The sequence below is a fragment of the Salmo trutta genome, chromosome 24 (genome assembly GCF_901001165.1).
Source record: "Salmo trutta chromosome 24, fSalTru1.1, whole genome shotgun sequence".
Classification (NCBI taxonomy): Eukaryota; Metazoa; Chordata; class Actinopteri; order Salmoniformes; family Salmonidae; genus Salmo; species Salmo trutta.
This window is the reverse complement of record NC_042980.1, coordinates 8,969,275-8,992,325: the sequence shown is the minus strand read 5'-3', so window position 1 is coordinate 8,992,325 and position 23,051 is coordinate 8,969,275. Positions and strand designations below refer to the sequence as shown.

General features: G+C 45.8%; 1 protein-coding gene across 8 annotated transcripts in view; it reads right to left on the bottom strand.

Annotated features, from left to right (window-relative positions):
• Positions 1-23,051, bottom strand: part of LOC115160642 (histone deacetylase 4-like) — a 260,839-nt gene that overhangs the window by 126,644 nt on the left and 111,144 nt on the right. Inside the window, exon 1 of one of the 8 annotated variants that reach the window (XM_029710871.1) lies at positions 5,051-5,622. The exons of 6 other annotated variants lie outside the window; for them this stretch is intronic. Coding sequence is in view for 1 of the 2 variants with exons in the window: in XM_029710870.1 (XP_029566730.1) it covers positions 4,519-4,522 (4 nt within the window). In the remaining variant the exon portion in view is untranslated. Of the gene's footprint in view, positions 1-4,518; positions 4,695-5,050; positions 5,623-23,051 lie in introns of those variants that run through there. One more of the 8 variants, XM_029710870.1, reaches the window with a different exon arrangement.

Below are 23,051 nucleotides of genomic sequence, written 5' to 3'. Positions count from 1 at the left end.
TAGTAGTGTCTGCTCTATTCACAATTTTGATAAGTTGAGACATAAAAAGGGGATTATTAGAAAGGTTAACTTCTCCTCTATTACAGTAAAATAATGTCTCAATGTGTTTTGGTGTTTAGGCTTGGCTCACAGTTGGCGTTCCAATTCATCCCAAAGATGTTCGATGGGGTTGAGGTCAGGGCTCTGTGCTGACAAGTGAAGTTCTTCCACACCGATCTCGACAAACCATTTCTGTATGGACCTCACTTTGTGCACGGGAGCATTATCATGCTGAAACAGGAAAGGGCAATTCCCAAACTGTTTCCACAAAGTTGGAAGCACAGAATCATCTAGAATGTCATTGTATGCTGTAGTGTTAAGATTCCCCTTCAATGGAACTAAGGGGCCTAGCCAGAACCATGAAAAACAGCCCCAGACCATTTTTCCTCCTCCACCAAACTTGACAGTTGGAACTATGCATTAGGGCAGGTAGCGTTCTCCTGGCATCCGCCAAACCCAGATTGGTCCATCGGGCTGCCAGATGGTGAAGCGTGATTCATTACTCCAGAGAACGTGTTACCACTGCTCCAGAGTCCAATGGCGGCAAGTTTACCACCCCTCCAGCCGATGCTTGGCATTGAGCATGGTGATCTTAAGCTTGTGTGTGGATGCTTGGCCATGGAAACCCATTTCATGAAGCTACTAACGAACAGTTCTTGTGCTGACGTTGCTTCCAGAGGCAGTTTGGAACTCGGTAGTTGCAACAGAGGACAGATGATTTTTACGGAGCAGTTCTGTGAGCTTGTGTGGCCTACCACTTCGTGGCTGAGCCGTTGTTGCTCCTAGACGTTTCCATTTCACAACAACAGCACTTACAGTTGATTGGGGCAGCTCTAGCAGGGCAGAAATTTGACAAATTTACTTGACGGTGCATACTGCCAATGTTTGTGTATGGAGATTGCATGGCTGGGTGCTCCATTTTATATACATTTTAGCAAATGATGTGCTAAACTAGCCAAATTCACAAATTTTAAAGGGTGTCCAGATACTTTTGAATATAGTGTACATAGTATGTATAACCTGGAAGTAGAAGAACAGGTATTGTTGTCCATTAGTTTATTCCAATTAGGGGAGGGATGGTAGGGTTTGGGGAAAATAATAAAGAAAAAAGAAAACAGAAAACATCAGCCTAGGTGTATGTGCAGTGCAGGAAAGTAATCAGACACCTTGACTTTTTCCACATTTTGCTGCGTTACAGCCTTATCTAATGTTGATTAAATTAAACATTTTCCTCGTCAATCTACACACAATACACTATAATCAGAAACGAAAACAGGTTTTTAGAAATACATTATTTACATTCAGAATGTTTGCTATGAGACTCGAAATTGAGCTCAGGTGCATCCTGTCTCCGTTGATCATCCTTGAGATGTTTCTACAACTTGATTGGAGTCCACCTGTAGTAAATTCAATTGATTGGACATGATTCGGAAAAGGCACAAACCTGTCTATATAAGGTCTCACAGTTGACAGTGCATGTCTGAGCAAAAAACAAGCCATGAGGTCGAAGAAATTGTCCGTAGAGTTCAGAGACAGTATTGTGTTGAGGCACAGATCTGGGGAAGGGTACAAAAAATGTCTGCAGCATTGAAGGTCCCCAAGAACACAGTGGCCTCCATTATTCCTTAAATGGAAGATGTTTGGAACCACCAAGACTCTTCCTAGAGCTGGCCACCTGGCCAAACTGAGCAATCGGGGGAGAAGGGCCTTAGTCACCGAGAACCCGATGGTCCCTCTGACAGAGCTCCTCTGTGGAGATGGGAGAACCTTTCAGAAGGACAACCATCTCTGCAGCCCTCCACCAATTAGGCCTTTATGGTAGAGTGGCCAGACAGAAGCCACTCCTCAGTAAAAGGCACATGACAGCCCGCATGGAGTTTGCCAAAAGGCACCTAAAGACTCTGACCATGAGAAACAAGATTCTCTGGTCTGATAAAATCAAGATTGAACTCTTTGGCTTGAATGCCAATCGTCACGACTGGAGGAAGCCTGGCACCATCCCTCCGGTGAAGCATGGTGGATGTAGCATCATGCTGGGGGGATGTTTTTCAGCGGCAGGGACTGGGAGACTAGTCAGGATCGAGGAAAAGATGAGCGGAGCAAAGTACAGAGAGATCCTTGATGAAAACCTGCTCCAGAGTGCTCAGAACCTCAGACTGGGGAAAAGGTTCACTTTCCAACGGGACAACGGCCCTAAGCACACAGCCAAGACAATGCAGGAGTGGCTTTGGGACAAGTCTCTGAATGTCTTTGAGTGGTCCAGCCAGAGGCCGGACTTGAACCCGATCGAACATCTCTGGAGAGAACTGAAAATAGCTGTGCAGCGACGCTCCCCATCCAACCTGACAGAGCTTAGAGAATCTGCAGAGAAGAATAGGAGAATCTCCCCAAATGCTGGTGTGCCAAGCTTGTAGCGTCATACCCAAGAAGACTTGAGGCTGTAATCGCTGCCAAAGATGCTTCAACAATGTACTGAGTAAAGGGTCTGAATACTTATGTAAATGGTATATTTCCCCAAAATCTTTGTTGATTTTTTTTTTTTTTAACATTTCTAAAAACCTGTTTTTGCTTTGTCATTATGGGGAACTGTGTGTAGATTAATGAGGGGAAAAAATGATTTAATCAATTTTAGAATAAGGCTGTAACGTAACAAAATGTGGAAAAAGTCATGTCTGAATTCTTTCCGAAGGCACTGTATGTGTGCGTGCAAGTACCAGAGGGTGTACAACAGAGGAAGGAATCACATCAAACTAGGCTGGGAGACTATGTTAAGAAACAGTGACAAAAAACGGACCTTAGATCAGCAGGGTCTAGTACAGAGGGCAAGCTGTGCTTATTCCAAGAGGCCTCTCGGATCATGAGAAAGATCATGGAAGTCGGATTTATTTATAGATCAGGGTAAACCATAGCAGCTATTAGTCTGGTATCCAGCCACAGTAGGGATTAGGGATGAACCATGTGTGGAATCCCCTGACATGGTATCACAGAGCCAATGACTCACGCAGGTGCTTTGGGGGGGGGGGGGGTGACGAGCCAATCAGGGGTGTAAATGGGTCGGGCGCGTGCTTGCAAAAGGGGTAAGGGGCTGAGAGTTGTCCTTTGCATGCATACATGTTATATTTGTGCTTGTCTTCTTTCTTTCTCACTCTCTCGGTCTCTCCCTCTCTCTCCCACCTCTCAATCCTCCTCTCTCAGGCCATCTCCCTTCTCTACGCCCCTCTAACTTTTCTTATCCTCCCTCTGCTGCCCACCCCTACCTCTCTCCATCTCATGTGCGGTATGTAAACACAGCAATCTGTCTCTCTCTTACAGAGATTACACACACAGTGGATAAATCCATAGTCAAACACGCCCGGCTCAGTCCTAAGGCTCTCTGTCATTGTAGCATATCCCTGTACCATATCACATAGCACTGTACTTATGCCACTTATTTGACAGATAGCGCTACACTCCACCAAACGTCACTCAACCACACACTGAACCCAACCTAACCACACACTCAACCCCAGCCCATCTGCCAGTCAGCTAACAGACTGTTTAGAGTCCTCACAGTTTGCAATGAGTTGACTGGACATACTAAAACACACATGGTTAGCAAAAAAACACAGGTAAAAGGTCAAAAATATATAAGGCTTTTAAAACATCAGACGATACTGTTACATCATAATGCCAAGGGATGAGCAGTGTTGCACTCCTCTTTCAGACAGAGCCTCAATATCATCTTTCACCCCTTCTTCGCCTACATCTATTCGTCCCTTCCCTCTGTCTTTTTTTCTCCCTATTTTGTTTCTTTCCTTATGGTTGTTTCACACACTGTTCTGCTCCTCTCTCTCCCTGTCCCTTTCTTTCTCTCCCAGGCTCCTCTCTCTCGCTTTCTTCCTCTCCATGTGGTGCAGGGCAGACACAGTGAAGTGGAACATCGGGGCAGACAGACACACACACACACAGGAGCATTCCTTAAAACACGAGACACCAAGACTAAATCCACCACACACTTCCCAGTCCATGCGGTCACAATTCCAAGATTATGAGACACACATATTGGCAAATATATTAAGAAGTTACACTAACACAAATAGATACCAAGGAGCAATGAACTGCATACGGTGAGACACACAGAGACAGAAAGACACACACAAACTCTCTATTTCACGCAGACACACTAACACACACCCCTCACAGAGAGACACATAGCGGGCAGTAGCAGTAGTAGGTATCCGCTCCAGTGAGTGTGAGGCGCTCAAGGCTGCAGAGCGGAGCATGGGATAAAAGACATCCCTACCATGAGTCTACTCAGCCTGTCCACCCACACACACACACACACAAAAAGCAATGGACACACACCAACACTATACTCCGCTATAACAAAACACTCTCACACACACAACCCCAAACGGCATACTTTGAAAACACAGGCACACAAAAACACAGAGACACACAGGCGTGGGCACACACTGTACAGCGCGGCGCTCCTCTCACCCATCAGTTGTGCGTTCCGGATGGCGTGCGGCTAACGCGATCGCTAGAGCAGCCTCACTGAACCGGGAGCTCAACTCTCCACCGCTGACACAACACACTCAGTAAAACACAGCCTCAGTCCACAGCAGATACCGGAACAGTGCTCTGTCTCCACCTCTCTGTTTTCTCACACTCACTGTGTTCGGTTCGCTCTCCGGCTGTGTCCCCTCCCCTCCCCGCTCTCTCTCTCTCTCTCTCTCTCTCTCTCTCTCTCTCGGGGCTGGTGACATCAGAGGGCAGTCTCAGACATGCTGAGTGTTTGTGCGCTCGTCTCCCTCTCTCATTCCTGGAATAGGTTGATTTTCACAGAAAGGACCGACCTACTGGGGAGGGGATCTCTCACCCTCCCTCCTTCCCTTTTGCTCTCTTCTTTTCACCTCTTACTTATACTTCCTCCTTTCGTACTCTCCAAATCTTTCTCTTTCACCCTCTTTTCATCCCCCACTCCATGCCCCTGCTCTGTCCTTCTGTTTAAGTCTAGCTCTTTTCCTACCTCATTAGTCAGTCTTCTTGTCTTCCCTCATTTCCGTCTCTCTCTCTCTCCTCGGATCCTTCCTTCCCAATGCTCTCCTTTTCATCTGTTGCCCATTTCTCTATCATCACTCTCCTAGTCATCCATCTTTACATCCTTCCTTTTTTGCTCGCTCATCCTCTTCTCTCTCTCTGTCCGTCCCTCCCTCTTTCCCTATCCCACTCTTATTAAGTCCACATGGGTTGGGTGTGATTCCAGACTGTTATGTGGCCACTGTCCAGACAGTCTACAGTAGACTCTGGTCTACAGGGAAAGTGCTCTACAGAAGATTTACAGATTAGCAAGTTACTGTGGCGAGTGGCTCTGCGAGACGCCGCAATTAGATTGCCTAATTTCTCTCTCTCCGTCTCTTTCCATCTATCTATAAATCCCCTCGACAGCTATCCCTTGCCTCTCCCCCTCAGTCTCTATATATTCCTTTTGTCTTCCTACATGTCTCCCTTACTCTGTCTCTAGCCCCGTCTACCGCAAGTTCTCACTTTCTCTCTCATCTAGCCCCCTAACTGTACGTACTGTACCATCACCCGCTCTCGCTTCATCCCTTTCCCTCCCTCCCTCTCTCCGCAACTCTCTCCATCCCTCTATAGCAGTCATGAGTTAATTCGCTGGACTAGCCGATGGAGAGATTGGAGAGAAGAGAGAGACTTGCCAAACCCTTAACTGGGCTGCCTCTTGTTTGGTTTTCCGTTCATGCACGTCTCTTCACAGTCAAAAGACAGTTGTTGCTAATGCCATTGCCACCTCTGGTTAGATGTTGCTACGCTTACCAGTCTCCTCTTCTCAGTCGTCCCTGTCCATGTAATCTAATTTGTCATGATCTAAAAGGCAAAACTGATCGTAGATCAGCACTCCTGCTCTGAAATGCTTTATGAATACGGGCCCAGGAAACACAAACCAATAGTTGGACAACATTCTTCCCCTGTCTAACTGGGTAAAAGTTTCCGAGGTCCTAGCTTTCAGATAGAAAAGTCCTGTGAAGAACCGACATGAGTGTCTGTCACGTAGACTAGGGAATCATGGCCAGCTCTATTCCTTAAATTGCTTTCTGCAACATTCTAGTTCGCTGAATACTCTGACCACCCACCATCCCCGCCTTGATGCCCTGTTTTTCCCTGCCTCTACACACACACGGCTGTGATTAGGGCACCTTATCTCTGACCTCTAGCGTCCCTGACGTCAAACTCTTACCGCAGCTTCACAGCCATGCCACTGATAACACATATTGCTCCCACTGACACTGGACCAAAACACAGGGGGAAAACCCTCCTCACACACACACACAAACACACATCTGTGTTTTCTACCTTACTTCTACCAAATTCCACATCATCCCATAACGAGACAGGTCAGGATGCAAAGTTCCTGGAAGTTTGTCTGCTTTTCCTTAAACACACCTCCACGCACACACTACCCCCCCACACGGGTGCTCACACAAACTCATGTTTTTATTTCCCCCTTCTGGAGTAAAGCCACCTCGGCTAGACGGAAATAGTGTCAATTTCCCTAGACAAGGAAGGTATGGAGATGATTAGGCGCATTCACGAGCCAGCGCCCGTCCAAATTCCATTCCATTATTATGGAGGAAGTCTAGAGCGACAGTGAGGTGTGTTTGTGAACTTTCCTCTCCTTCACTGGGGTGTTTAGGGTTTGTTCTCCGTCTGCTGGCATGTGGGAGCCATCTAAACACTTACCAGAACAGTGTGCCATGTGTGTATATTCTGTGTGTGTGTGTGTGTGTGTGTGTGTGTGTGTGTGTGTGTGTGTGTGTGTGTGTGTGTGTGTGTGTGTGCCTGCATCCATATGTGTATGTATTTGTGGTAAATAATGCATCCGGCTTAATGATGCAGTGTGTGTGCGTACGTTTGTGTGTGTGGCATGCAGACAAGGCTGATGAATAAGTAATGTGTCGGGCGTCCGCTCCACAACAAGAGGCCGCGCTGCATTCCCAGAGGAAAATGACAACTCCAACAAAGAGAGACTTTCAACCACCTCCCTCTCTCCCTCCACTACAGAGGTATGGGGATTTTTATTTTCTCCTCCTTTCCCCCTAGGGAATCAGGTCTGCCTCCGAATATGTGTAATACAGCATCATTTATGATTGATTTATATTATTTATAATACCTTTCTCTCGCTCTCTGCTTCTTCCCCTCTCTACATTAACCAAGTCACACTAGCCCTTCAACAGGAGCCCAAGACAGATATACAATAATTGAATTATGGCGCTACACGCCACGTTGAGCTGGCCACTGCCGGTAGTGAGATATGGCCACCTCTTTGGTTAATGCTGCAACGTTAATAATACATAGACGTTAATACAATGTCAATAATAGATTGAGCAAACTTTAAATGAAATTGTTTGAGTAATTAGAGTGACTTCAGAAAGTATTCAGACCCTTTGACTTTTTCCACATTTTATTACGTTACAGCCTTATTCTAAAATGGATTAAATCATTTTTTCCCCCTCATCAATTTACACACAATACCCCATAATGACAAAGCAAAAACAAGTTTTTAAAAATGTTTGTTAATTTACAAAAAAAAATTCTAATCCATTTACATAAGTATTCAGACCCTTTACTCAAAATTTTGTTGAAGCACATTTTGCAGTGATTACAGCATTGAGTCTTCTTGGGTATGACGCTAGAAGCTTGGCACACCTGTATTTGGGGAGTTTCTCCCATTCTTCCCTGCAAATCCTCTCAAGCTTTGTCATTTTGGATGGGGAGCGTTGTTGCACAGCTATTTTCAGGTCTCTCCAGGTTTTCATCAAGGATCTGTACTTTGCTGCGTTCATCTTTCCCTCGATCCTGACTAGTCTCACAGTCCCTGCCACTGAAAAACATCCCCACAGCATGATTCTGCCACCACCATGCTTCACCATAGAGATGGTGCCAGGTTTTCCTCCAGACATGACACTTGTGTCTTTGGCAAACTCCAAGTGGGCTGTCATGTGCCTTTTACTGAGGAGCTGCTTCCGTCTGGCCACTCTACCATAAAGGCCTGATTGGTGAAATGCTGTAGAGATGATTGTCCTTCTGGAAGGTTCTCCCATCTCCACAGAGAACTCTAGAGCTCTGCCAGAGTGACCATTGGGTTCTTGGTCACCTCCCTAACCAAGGCCCTTCTCCTCCGATTGCTCAGTTTGGCGGGTGGCCAGCTCTAGGAAGAGTCTTGGTGGTTTTAAACTTTTTACATTTAAAAAAAGTGGAGGTCACTGTGTTCTTGGGGACCATCAATGTTGCAGACATTTTTGGTACACTTCCCCAGATCTGTTTCTCAACACAATCTTGTCTCTAAGCTCTACATACAATTCCTTCGACCTCCTGGATTGAATTTACCACAGGTGGACTCTAATCAAGTTGTAGAAACATCTCAAGAATGATCAATGGAAACAGGATGCACCTAAGCTCAGTTTCGAGTCTCATAGCAAAGGGTCTGAATACTTATGTATATAAGGTATTTCTGTTTAGATTATTAATAAATGTGCAAAATAAAATCTAAAAACCTGTTTTTGCTTTGTTGTTATGAGGTATTGTGTGTAGATTGCTGAGGACATTTTTTTTATTTAATACATTTTAGAATAAGGCTGTAACGTAACAAAATGTGAAAGAAGTCAAGGGGTCTGAATACTTTCCGAAGGCACTGTAGGTGTAATAAAACAGATTATTGTCTGGACTATTTCCTCTGCTGGAATTTAACTTAACAAAACAATGACTTTAATGAAAATATGTCACAATTTTTTTTGTATATGTCGGTAACCGGTTTATAACAGCAGTAAGGATACTTTCCGAAGGCACTGTAGGTGTAGATAGCTGTGTCTCTCAGAGAGACTGATGGAAACTGACATAGGTGTTGGGTTCTTTCTGTGTGTGTGTGTCTTTCTGTATGTGTGTGTGTGTACGTGTGCGCGTGTTCACTTGTGAATGTGTGAATATGCATGCATGCGTACGTGCTTGCGAGAGAGACACGGTTGGAAACTGGATGTCTTCCCTCCGCCCCTGTTTCTGGGAGCCAGCCAGATGCCCTTTGTTTCAGAGGAGGAGCAATTATAATATTCCTGAAAACAGTTGATGCGGTCTTTGTTTGCTTGTTTGTTTCACCCCGTCACCTAATTGCGGCCATGAATGGTCGTTTCTGCTCATGTCAGGCCGCACCGAGACAAAGGACGTTCATGCACACACACAAACACAAACACGAACAAGCAGGCACAGACACACAAGCAAACACACAAACAAACACGTGGGCATGGACACACACCCACCTCAACACACAAACACCTTCACACACATAGATTCCAGGAATTACAAGCAGAAATGCTTTCACACATATATTCTAAATAGCGATCAAATACGCACAACTAAGGCTGCCTGTTTGCCTCTGCTCTGCTAACAAACACTGTTTTTTACACCAGTAACGAACCGAACAAACACACCAACAACCAATCAACTTGCCTTTGTTCTGGAAAACAAGGCCTGGAAACTTTAATGCCCCCCCCCCCCCCCCCCCCCCTCGCTTGTAAAAACCCATGGCCATTCGGAGCTTTTGGGCGCATTGACGATCTCAAGTCATTCATTTGTAGTGTCTTTCTCCTTCCCTGTTACAATTTCTATTCCCCTCTCCCTCAAAGGTAATTCCCTGCTAGGTTACTCAAGAGCGGTTGCAGAGTAAGAGGGCAATTAGCCGTTAGCTATACTAGCTACCTAACCCAGTCCAGCCCATTTTAAGTCATGTGAGCCACGCCCCTGTGCACTATAGCTAGCATCGCTAGCACTATCTAGGGAGTACCTGAGTAGAGGCACATAATAATGGCATATGTAGTCTATTTAAGCAATAAGGCCCGAAAGGGTGCGGTATATGGCCAATGTACCACGGCAAAGGGCTGTTGTTATAAGCGAAGCTGAGTGCCTGGATACAGCCCTTAGCCGTGGTATATTGGCCAGATACCACAAAGCCCTGAGGTGCCTTATTGCTGTTATGAACTGGTTACCAACATTCACAAAAAAATGAGTGACATATTTTCATAAAAATCATACTATTTCGTCCTTCCAGCAGAGGAAATAGTCCAGACAATAATCTGTTTGTGAATTATTTTTCCAACATTGCTATAAAATCTAAGAATAGCTGCTAGCCATCGACAGAAACCAAAATCACATCCAAATTTGCAGCAGAAATTACAGAAAACTAGCTGCATTTTTGTTTGTTTTAGCTGTTTTCTTTGAACATTTCTTTGGATTTATCCACAATATCCAGCGCTGCGGTCTCGTCAGAACATCGTTCACTCTCTATGGTACAATCTATTGCATCTTAGCCTATGCCGCTCTGTCATTGCTCATCCATATATTTTTATTTTCTTATTCCATTCCTTTACTTAGATTTGTGTGTATTAGGTGCTTGTTGAGGAATTGTTAGATATTACTTGTTAGATATTGCTGTACTGTCGGTACTAGAAACACAAGCACTTCGCTACACTCGCAATAACATCTGCTAAACATGTGTATGTGACCAATAACATTTGATTTGGTACGGGGAGATCGATCGCATTGGCAAATTTCAACATTGTTGCCAAGGTCGGAGAAACAGACAGCAAGGTTTGTACAGATCCCCATTGTTGTATACCAAATGCTAGAGTAGAAGCAAGGAGAAATAATGTATTTAATAAAATACTTATTGTTTTTCTCTTGTCATTTGCAGTGGTATATCAAGAACAGCGTCGTGATACTAACTGTAAACAAATATTTTTTTTACGGAAAACTCGTAGTCTCACGGCTGGAACACTGTTTTACCCAATCAGCATCCAGGATCCAAACTACCCGGTTTATATTATATATTAGAGTCTCAACATATCAGGGAGGTAGGGGAGAAGTGAGTAAGTAAGCCTTGTCTGAGCCAGAACGGGCCATACTGCAGGGCATGAGCCCATCTCCTGTTTTTGTAGCTTGAAGCAGCTTGATGTACAAGTAGTAGCCTGACACTCCCTGGACAGGATGCTAGTCTGTCCCAGGGCCTTACCCCCATTCTATCTCCTTAATGCTGAGTGCCAAGTAGAGAGGCATCAGGTCCCATATTTAGAGTTTTTGATATGACTAGAGTGGGAATCGAACCCTGCGTATCCACAGGGCCTATAGAATACATCAGCGGTTCCCAAACTAGGGGTTGCGACTCCATATAGGTTTGCCTGATATGAAAATGGGGTTGAAAACCCTTGCGAAAATTATAATATCGTCTTTGTATCTAAAAATCATTGTAATATGGTTAACCTTAAAAATCTAAAAGATAAAAGTAATCGAGAGAGTGCCCTTAGAGCATGGGAAAAGGCCACACTTGGATCATTCCCACGGTGAATGGCTGGGCCCGCTAGGCTATGAAACCACATACATTTGAGACTTTGACATTAACAGCCGCAATTGAAATGGTGAAAACAATGTGTGGGGAGGCAGAGGAAAAGAAACATCAACACCTTTATCAGATAACACTTCAACAAATAAGTTATGCTATTACTAGCAATCAGGAGGAAACTCTGACTTAACCTGTTGGACTTACACTAGGATAGGGGGCGCCACAGCGCATTTTGGAAAAAAATCGTTCCCATTTTCAACGGCCTACTAATCAAAGTCAGAAGCTAAGACATGCATATACTTATTTTATATGGATAGAAAACACCCTGAATTTTCTAAAACTGTTTGAATGGTGTCTGTGAGTATAACAGAACTCGTATGGCAGTCAAAACCCCGAGACCGATTGAACCAGGAAGTGGAAATCTGAATTGTGGACTCGACTTCACAGCCTTACCTATAAATCACAACGTAAAAAAATGAAAATTGAGCACTTTCCAGTGCTTCCACTAGATGTCCCCAGTCTTTACAAAGTGTTTTGAGGGTTCTACGGTAGAAACTCAGTGAAAGAGACGATGTGGCAATTGGTCACAGTCGGAGGGCCATGAGCATTGTGACGTTGGCGGCCGTGTCTGCCCCCACCTTTGGAAGTTTTTTGAAACACAATGAAATCGTCCCACTCGAATCTGATTGGCTCTCTTGTTGAAACAGGCCCTGACGATTACTTGATACAACGTTTGACATGTTTGAACGACCCTAACTTACCGTAAACAGTCATTTTGCGTTAGACAGCTGCCGCCCACGGATCAACATTTGATTACAGCCTTAGGACGCGCTAACAAGAGGAAGCTAATGGAACATAAAGCATGGACTTTTTCGACCGAAAATACATTTGTCATGGACCTGGGACATCGGGAAGTGATTTCTGATGAAGACAACTAAAGGTGAGGGATTATTGGCGATATTATACAATATCAGATGTTACGTGCTATTGTTCACAGGTGGCGCCGAGCTAGGTTTTCGAGCTCAATTTCTGGGTATCGCATCCCATTTGATCTCAAAGTGTGATTACCCTGTAAAGTTAATTTAAAATCTGTTTTGACAGGTGTTTTCAAGAGATATTCATCTATAAATCTTAGATTGACAATATATATTAAAAAAATCGTTTTCGAATAGTAATTTATAAAATTGTAGCACTGTTTCCCGGGACGCATTATATGGGAAAATAGTTAGTCAACCTCAGGTGCCGATGTAAAATGCTGTTTTTATATAGAAATATGACCTTTATTGAACAAAAGATTGCATGCTGTGTGTAACATGATGTCCTAGGTGTGTCATCTGATGAAGTTTGTAAAAGGTTAGTGCTGCATTTAGCTGTTTTTTGGTTATATGTGATGGGTGTGCTTGCTCGGAAAATTCATATGATGCGACTTTTACAATGTACTCCTCTAACATAATCTAATATTGTGCTTTTCCTGTAAAACCTTTTTGAAATCGGACAACGAGGGTCGATTCAAGAGAGGTGTATCTATAAAACGATATGAGACAGCCCTATATTTGAAAAAAAAAAAATATTGAATTTCGTTATGCTAATGTCGCTAGGAGTTTTCGCTGGAAAATGATCCCGCTAACGGGATGGTAGGCTGAAGAAGTTTTAACGACTCAAAAACTCACCAGCTTATGCTTTCCAAATGGACGTTAGCTGTGAGGACCGAGATGACCATGCATTGACGTTTGTTCGCTATACAGTACCAGTCAAAAGTTTGGACACACCTTCTCAATCAAGGGATTTTCTTTATTTTTACCATTTTCAACATTGTAGAATAATAGTGAAAGACATCAAAACTATGAAATAACACATATGGAATGATGTAGTAAACAAATCAAAATATATTTTATATTTGAGAATCTTCAAAGAAGCCACCCTTTGCCTTGATGACAGCTTTGCACACTCTTGGAATTCTCTCAACCAGCTTCACCTGGAATGCTTTTCCAACAGTCATGAAGGAGTTCCCACATATGCTGAGCACTTGTTGGTTGCTTTTCCTTCACTCTGCGGTCCAATTCATCCCATACCATCTCAATTGGGTTGAGGTCGGGTGATTGTGGAGGCCAGGTCATCTTATGCAGCACTCCATCACTCTCCTTCTTGGTCAAATAGCCCTTACACAGCATGGAGGTGTGTTGAGACATTGTCCTGTTGAAAAACAAATGATAGTCCCACTAAGCACAAACCAGATTGGATGGCGTATCGTGGTAACCATGTTGGTTAAGGGTAACTTGAATTATAAATAAATCACTGACAGTGTCAGCAAAGCACCCCAACACCATCACACCTCCTTCTCCATACTTCACAGTGGGAACTACACAAGTGGAGATCATCCATTCACCTATTCTGCGTCTCACAAAGACACGGCGGTTGGAACCAAAAATCACCAATATGGACTCATCAGACCAAAGGACAGATTTCCACCGATCTAATGTCCATTGCTCGTGTTTCTTGGCCCAAGCAAGTTACTTCTTCTTATTGGTGTCCTTTAGTAGTGGTTTCTTTGCAGCAATTCGACCATGACAGTTAATGTTGAGATCTGTCTGTTACGTGAATTCTGTGAAGCATTTATTTGGGCTGCAATTTCTGAGGCTGGTAACTCTTTCCTGTGGCAGTCCTCATGAGAGCCAGTTTCATCATAGCGCTTGATGGTTTTTGCGACTGCACTTGAAGAAACTTTCAAAGTTCTTGACATTTTCCATATTGACTGACCTTAATGTCTTAAAGTAATGACGGACTGTCATTTCTCTTTGTTTATTTGAGCTGTTCTTGCCATAATATGGACTTGGTCTTTTACCAAATAGGGCTATCTTCTGTATACCACCCCTACCTTGTCACAACACAACTGATTGGCTCAAACGCATTAAGAAGGAAATAAATTCCACAAATTAACTTTTAACAAGGCACACCTTTTAATTGAAATGCATTCCAGGTGACTACCTCATGAAGCTGGTTGAGAGAATACCAAGAGTGTGCTGTCATCAAGGCAAAGTGTGGCTACTTTGAAGAACCTCAAATATAAAATATATTTGTTTACTACATGATTCCATGTGTTATTTCATAGTTTTGTTGTCTTCACTATTATTCTACAATGTAGAAAATAGTAAAAATAAAGAAAAACCCTGGAATTTGTAGGTGTCCAAACTTTTGATTAGTACTGTGCATTTAAAAACACTATTATTTGTTTTATTTATTTCACCTTTATTTAACCAGGTAGGCTAGTTGAGAACAAGTTCTCATTTACAACTGCGACCTGGCCAAGATAAAGCAAAGCAGTTCGACACATACAACAACACAGAGTTACACATGGAATAAACAAACATACAGTCAATAATACAGTAGGAAAAAAGTATACATGAGGTAAGATAAGGGAGGTAAAGCAATAAAATAGGCCATAGTGGCGAGGTAATTACGATATAGCAAATAAACACTGGAGTGATAGATGTGCAGAAGATGAATATGCAAGTAGAGATACTGGGGTGCAAAGGAGCAAAATAAATAAATAAATACAGTATGGGGATGAGGTAGTTGGATGGGCTATTTACAGATGGGATATGTACAGGTGCAATGATCTGTGAGATGCTCTGACAGCTGGTGCTTGAAGTTAGTGAGGGAGATAAGAGTCTCCAGCTTCAGCGATATTTGCAGTTCGTTCCAGTCATTGGCAGCAGAGAACTGGAAGGAAAGGCGGCCAAAGGAGGAATTGGCTTTGGGGGTGACCAGTGAAATATACCTGCTGGAGCGCGTGCTACAGGTTGGTGCTGCTATGGTGACCAGTGAACTGAGATAAGGCGGGGCGTTACCTAGCAAAGACTTGTAGATGACCTGGAGCCAGTGGGTTTGGCGACAAGTATGAATCGAGCGCCAGCCAACGAGAGCGTACAGGTCGCAGTGGTGGGTAGTATATGGGGCTTTGGTGACAAAACGGATGGCACTGTGATAGACTGCATCCAGTTTGTTGAGTAAGGTATTGGAGGCTATTTTGTAAATGACATCGCCGAAGTCGAGGATCGGTAGGATGGTCAGTTTTACGAGGGTATGTTTGGCAGCATGAGTGAAGGATGCTTTGTTGCGAAATAAGAAGCCAATTCTAGATTTAACTTTGGATTGGAGATGTTTGATGTGAGTCTGGAAGGAGAGTTTACAGTCTAACCAGACACCTAGGTATTTGTAGTTGTCCACATATTCTAGGTCAGAACCGTCTAGAGTAGTGATGCTGGATAGGCGGGCAGGTGCGGGCAGCGATCGGTTGAAGAGCATGCATTCAGTTTTACTTGCATTTAAGAGCATTTGGAGGCCTTGGAAGGAGAGTTGTATGGCATTGAAGCTCGTCTGGAGGTTAGTTAGCACAGTGTCCAAAGAGGGCTAGAAGTATACAGAATGGTGTCGTCTGCGTAGAGGTGGATCAGAGAATCACCAGCAGCAAGTGCAACATCATTGATGTATACAGAGAAGAGAGTCGGCCCGAGAATTGAACCCTGTGGCACCGCCATAGAGACTGCCAGAGGTCCGGACAACAGGCCCTCCAATTTGACACACTGAACTCTATCAGAGAAGTAGTTGGTAACCAGGCGAGGCAGTCATTTGAGAAACCAAGGCTGTTGAGTCTGCCGATAAGAATGTGGTGATTGACAGAGTCGAAAGCCTTGGCCAGGTTGATGAATACCGCCGCACAGTATTGTCGCTTATTGATGGCAGTTATGATATCGTTTAGGACCTTGAGCGTGGCTGAGGTGCACCCATGACCAGCTCGGAAGCCAGATTGCATCGTAGAGAAGGTACGGTGGGATTCAAAATGGTCGGTGATCTGTTTGTTAACTTGACTTTCAATGACCTTAGAAAGGCAGCGTAGGATAGATATAGGTCTGTAGCAGTTTGGGTCTAGAGTGTCTCCCCCTTTGAAGAGGTGGATGACCGCAGCAGCTTTCCAATCTTTGGGGATCTCAGACGATTCGTAAGAGAGGTTGAACAGGCTAGTAATAGGGGTTGCAACAATTTCAGCAGATAATTTTAGAAAGAGAGGGTCCAGATTGTCTAGCTGTGGGGGGTACAAGGCAGTTGACCGGAGTAGGGGTAGCCAGGTGGAAAGCATGGCCAGCCGTAGAGAAATGCTTATTGAAATTCTCAATTATCGTGGATTTATCGGTGGTGACAGTGTTTCCTAGCCTCAGTGCAGTGGGCAGCTGGGAGGAGGTGCTCTTATTCTCCATGGACTTTACAATGTCCCAGACATTTTTTTGAGTTTCTGCCACAGGATGCAAATTTCTGTTTGAAAAAGCTAGCCTTAGCTTTCTTAACTGCATGTGTACATTTGTTCCTAACTTCCATGAAAAGTTGCATATCGCGGGGGCTGTTCGATGCTAATGCAGTACGCCACAGGATGTTTTTGTGCTGGTCAAGGGCAGTCAGGTCTGGAGTGAACCAAATGCTATGTCTGTTCCTGGTTAAAATTTTTTTGAATGGGGCATGCTTATTTAAGGTGGTGAGGAAAGCACTTTTAAAGAATAACCAGGCATCCTCTACTGACGGAATGAGGTCAATATCCTTCCAGGATACCCAGGCCAGGTTGATTAGAAAGGCCTGCTTGCTGAAGTGTTTTAGGGAGCGTTTGACAGTGATGAGGGGTGGTCGTTTGACCGCAGACCCATTACGGATGCAGGCAATGAGGCAGTGATTGCTGAGATCATGGTTGAAGACAGCAGAGGTGTATTTGGAAGGCAGGTTGGTTAGGATGATATCTATGAGGGTGCCCTTGTTTACGGATTTGGGGTTGTACCTGGTAGGTTCATTGATAATTTGTGTGAGATTGAGGGCATCAAGCTTAGATTGTAGGATGGCCGGGGTGTTACGCATGTCCCAGTGTAGATCACCTAACAGCACGAGCTCTGAAGTTATATGGGGGACAATCAATTCACATATAGTGTCCAGGGTACAGTTGGGGTCATAAGGTGGTCTATAGCAAGTGGCAACGTTGAGAGACTTGTTTCTGGAAAGGTGGATTTTTAAAAGTAGAAGCTCAAATTGTTTGGGCACAGACCTGGATAGTAAGACAGAACTCTGCAGGCTCTCTCTGCAGTAGAATGCAACTCTGCCCCCTTTGGCAGTTCTATCTTGTTGGAAAATGTTATAGTTAGGGATGGAAATTTCAGGGTTTTTGGTGGTCCTCCTAAGCCAGGATTACCTAAGCATAAGCATTGGGGGAGGTGTTGCTGTATAGATGTTATATCCTTGTATTGCTACTGCTGTATCATCAAATGAATTATCTAAGTGAGTCTCAGAAATGGGTAATATATAATTGTTATCTGACATTAACACGTTATTGATTTCATGAACCTTATTGCTAAGGCTACATATATTAATATGGGCTATTTTCAGCCCTTCCTGGGTAGCTTATCAGAGATGGATATAATATGGAAAAGTGCAAACAAAGCAAGAGAAAAAAATTCAGCAGTCCAATAATCAGTTGGTGTGAGTAAGAGTGTGTGCTGCGGGGTTGAAGCTTGGCTCTTTCCAGAACAGCTACCTTGTCCTTGATGACCTGTCACCTAGCCCGGTGGTGGGTTTTCCAGTCCTGTGGGCGCGCCCCACCTCAATCTTCCTGAGGTCCATCTTCAATTTCTCAGAGATCTTTTTCCTCACTTTGTCCTCAGTCTCCGTCCAGGTCTCATATGGAGATTCTGCACTTCCGTCCACAACCATGTTGTTCTGCCTTGATTGTCCCTCGAAAGGATTTCTCCGTCATTGTTATCATGGATTCACACACAGAACTGATGTCCTCTCTTAATGACTTACAGATCGCTGTCTTCTTGCAGTCTTCCTGTTTCAACTCATCGAGCTGACTCTGGGAGAACTGCATACTGTTCATCAGGTCCTGGACCTCTCTGGTTAGGTTGTCTATTCTTTAACTAGCTGACTCCACCAGTATTTGGACAAAACACTTGAACCTATTTTCTTGTTGTTGTAACAACTGCTTGTAGAACTCTTTTGGTTCATTTAAAAGATCCTTCACCTGTGATAGAGAGACACCACTGTCCTCAACAGTGCTTCCGCCGGCTTTCGTCTTTGTCATGGTAGCAACGCAGGTTACGCTGTTACTCAGGTTACGCTGTTACTCCTCACAGTTTCAGACAGGGCAGGTTGCAGGGAAGATTGGAAACAACAACAAACAGCAGGGATCTAGACAGCCATATGTAACGATCGTAAAGAGGAGTCGACCAAGGTGCAGCGTGGAAAATGTTCATCTTGTGATTAATTTACTCAGAACACGATAAAAAGAAAATACGACCGTCACGTTCTGTAGGCACACAAGCAATACAAAAATAAGATCCCACAAACACAGGTGGAAAAAAGGCTGCCTAAGTATGGTTCCTAATCAGAGGCAACGATAGACAGCTGCCTCTGGTTAGGAACCATACTCGGCCCAACACAAAGAAATACAAAACATAGAATGCCCACCCCACACCCTGACCTAACCACATAGAGAAACAAACCCTCTCTCTCAGGTCAGGGTGTGACAGTACCCCCCACCCCAAAGGTGCGGACTCCCGGCCGCAAACCTGTACCTATAGGGGAGGGTCCGGGTGCGCATCTATTCTTGGTGGCGGCTCTGGTTCGGGGCGTAGCCCCCACACCGCCCGCTGATCCCCCCGCTTCTGTGTCGCCGGAGGAACCAGACCGTGGATCAGCGCCAGAGGCTCTGAACTGCCAACCGCCGCTGAAGACTCTGGGTTGCAGGCCGTCGCTGAAGACTCTGGGCTGCAGATCGTCGCTGAAGACTCGGGGCTGCGGACCGTCACTGAAAACCCGGGGCTGCGGACCGTTGCTGAAGACCCTGGGCTGCGGACCGTCGCTGAAGACCCTGGGCTGCGGACCTCCGCTGAAAACTCCGGGCTGCGGACCGCCGCTGAAGACTCCGGGCTGCGGACCATCGCTGGAGGCTCCGGGCTGGGGAGCATCGCTGGAGGCTCCGGACTGGGGAGCGTCGCTGGAGGCTCCGGACTGGGGAGCGTCGCTGGAGGCTCCGGACTGGAGAGCGTCTCTGTAGGTTCCGGACTGGGGACCTTCGCTGCTGGCTCCGTGCCATGGATCATCACTACTGGTTCTGTGCCATGGATCATCACTGGAGGCATGTGCCATGGATCATCACTGGAGGCTTTGTGCCATGGATCATCCCTACAGGCTCCGGGCCATGGATCATCACTGGAGGCTTTGTGCCATGGATCATCCCTACAGGCTCCGGGCCATGGATCATCACTGGAGGCTTCGTACCATTGATTATCACTACAGGCTCCGGGCCATGGATCATCACTGGAGGCTTCGTGCCATGGATTATCACTGGAGGCTTCGGACCATTGATCATCACTGGAGGCTTCCTACGTGGAGCTGGAACCGGTCTCACCAGACTGGGGAGACGCACAGGAGACTGGGTGCGCAGAGCTGGTACAGGGCACACTGGGCCATGGAGGCGCACCGGAGGTCTGGAGCTCAGGGCTGGCACACCCCGTCCTGGCTGGATGGTCACTGTAGCCCAGCAAGGGCGGGGTGCTGGTACAGGACGGACTGTGCTGCGCTGGTGAATGGGGGGTACCGTGCGTAGAGCAGGCGCAGGATAACCTGGGCCGTAGAGACGCACTGGAGACCAGATGCGCACTTCTTCCTGGCTGACGGCCAACTCTAGAACGGCAACGGTGAGGAGCTTGCACCGAGTGCACCGGGCAGTGATTGCTCACTGGCGACATAGTGCACATCACCGCATAACACGGTGCTTGCTCGGTCACTCGCTCCCCACGGTAAGCACGGGGAGTTGGCTCAGGTCTTAAAACCGCCTTAGCCAATCTACCCGTGCGCCCCCCCCCCCCCAAAAAAAATGTTTTTGGCGCTGCCTCTTGGCCTCCTGTTGCTTGCCTAGCCGTTCTTCCTGGTATCGCCGTTCCGCCTTCGCTGCCTCTATCTCCTCCGGCGAGTGGCGATACTCTCCCGGCCTTGTCCAAGGTCCTGCCCCATCCAGGATCTCCTCCCAGGTCCAGTCATCCTGCCCACGCTGCTTGGTCTTTTTGTGGTGGGATCTTCTGTAACGATCGTAAAGAGGAGTCAACCAAGGTGCAGCGTGGAATATGTTCATCTTGTGATTTATTTATTCAGAACACGATAAAAAGTAATGAACAAAGAAAATACGACCGTCACATTCTGTAGGCACACAAGCAATACAAAAATAAGATCCCACAAACACAGGTGGAAAAAGGGCTGCCTAAGTATGGTTCCTAATCAGAGGCAACGATAGACAGCTGCCTCTGGTTAGGAACCATACTCGGCCCAACACAAAGAAATACAAAACATAGAATGCCCACCCCACACCCTGATCTAACCTCATAGAGAAACAAACCATCTCTCTCAGGTCAGGGCGTGACACCATACACATGGTTAGCAGATGTTAATGCGAGTGTAGTGAAATGCTTGTGCTTCTAGTTCCTACAATGCAGTAATATCCAACAAGTAATCCAACAAGTAATCTTCTGGATGATAGCGGGGTGAACAGGCAGTGGCTCGGGTGGTTGTTGTCCTGGATGATCTTTTTGGCCTTACTGTGACATCGGGTGGTGTAGGTGTCCTGGAGGGCAGGTAGTTTGCCCCCGGTGATGCGTTGTGCAGACCTCACTACCCTCTGGAGAGACTTACAGTTATGGGTGGAGCAGTTGCCGTACCAGGCGGTGATACAGCCCGACAGGATGCTCTCGATTGTGCATCTGTAAAAGTTTGTGAGTGTTTTTGGTGACAAGCCAAATTTCTTCAGCCTCCTGAGGTTGAAGAGGCGCTGCTGCGCCTTCTTCACCACGCTGTCTGAGTGGTTGGACCATTTCAGTTTGTCCGTGATGTGTACGCCGAGGAACTTAAAACTTTCTACCCTCTCCACTACTGTCCCATCGATGTGGATAGGGGGGGTGCTCCCTCAGCGGTTTCCTGAAGTCCACGATCATCTCCTTTGTTTTGTTGACGTTGAGTGTGAGGTTATTTTCCTGACACCACACTCCGAGGGCCCTCACCTCCTCCCTGTAGACCGTCTCGTCATTGTTGGTAATCAAGCCTACCACTGTAGTGTCGTCTGCAAACTTGATGATTGAGTTGGAGGCATGCATGGCCACACGGTTGTGGGTGAACAGGGAGTACAGGAGAGGGCTGAGAATGCACCCTTGTGGGGCCCCAGTGTTGAGGATCAGCGGGGTGGAGATGTTGTTACCTACCCTCACCACCTGGGGGCGGCCCGTCAGGAAGTCCAGGATCCAGTTGCACAGGGCGGGGTCGGGACCCAGGGTCTCGAGCTTGATGACGAGTTTGGAGGGTACTATGGTGTTAAATGCTGAGCTGTCGTCGATGAACAGCATTCTCACATACTGTTGTCCAGATGGATTAGGGTAGTGTGCAGTGTGATTGCAATTGCGTCGTCTGTGGACCTATTGGGGCGGTAAGCAAATTGGAGTGGGTCTAGGGTGTCAGTTAGGGTGGAGGTGATATGGTCCTTGACTAGTCTCTCAAAGCACTTCATGGTGGCGGAAGTGAGTGCTACGGGGCGATAGTCATTTAGCTCAGTTATCTTAGATTTCTTGGGAACAGGAACAATGGTGGCCCTCTTGAAGCATGTGGGGACAGCAGACTGGGATAAGGATTGATTGAATATGTCCGTAAACACACCAGCCAGCTGGTCTGCGCATGCTCTGAGGACGTGGCTGGGGATGCCGTCTGGGCCTGCAGCCTTGCGAGGGTTGACACTTTTAAATGTTTTGCTCATGTTGGCTGCAGTGAAGGAGAGCCCGTAGGTTTTGGTAGCGGGCCGTGTCAGTGGCAATGTATTGTCCTCAAAGGGAGCAAAGAAGTTGTTTAGTTTATCTGGGAGCAAGACATCCTAGTCCGCGACGGGGCTGGTTTTCCTTTTATAGTCCGTGATTGACTGTAGACCCTGCCACATACCTCTCGTGTCTGAGCCGTTGAATTGCGACTCTACTTTGTCTCTATACTGACGGTTAGCTTGTTTGATTGCCCTGTGGAGGGAATAGCTATACTGTTTGAATTCGGTCAAGTTTCTTAACAACAAACTGAGCTCTCCCTCGTTCTGCGAGTGATGACTGCTCACTTCCAATGCTGGGAAGAGCACTTTGGGAACTACTTCCCAATCCATTTGACTGTGATCCTGGCTCATCTTTACATGCCGATAAGTGAAATCATACAGCTGATCGAGCTGTCACGTGACCGAATGCAGCAGACAGAGGGGAATAACCTGCCGTTCCCCTCTGAGCATTAATGCCACATTTGAAACAACTGGGAACTCGGAACTGGGAACTTGGAAATTCACTGAGTTCAAGACAACTGGAAAAATCGCTTTGAACGTCATCCAACTCGGAATTCCAACTAAGGAACTCAGACCTCTTTCTAGAGCTCCAACTTTTCGATCTGAAGATCACTAACATCATGCTTGGACCTCGTATTTTTCAGAGTTCCCAGTTGTCTTGCAAGCACCATTAAACTCATGGTACACTTCACCAGTTCATATCTGTGTGAAGCTGCATTCAGTGCTCTCGTCTGCATTAAA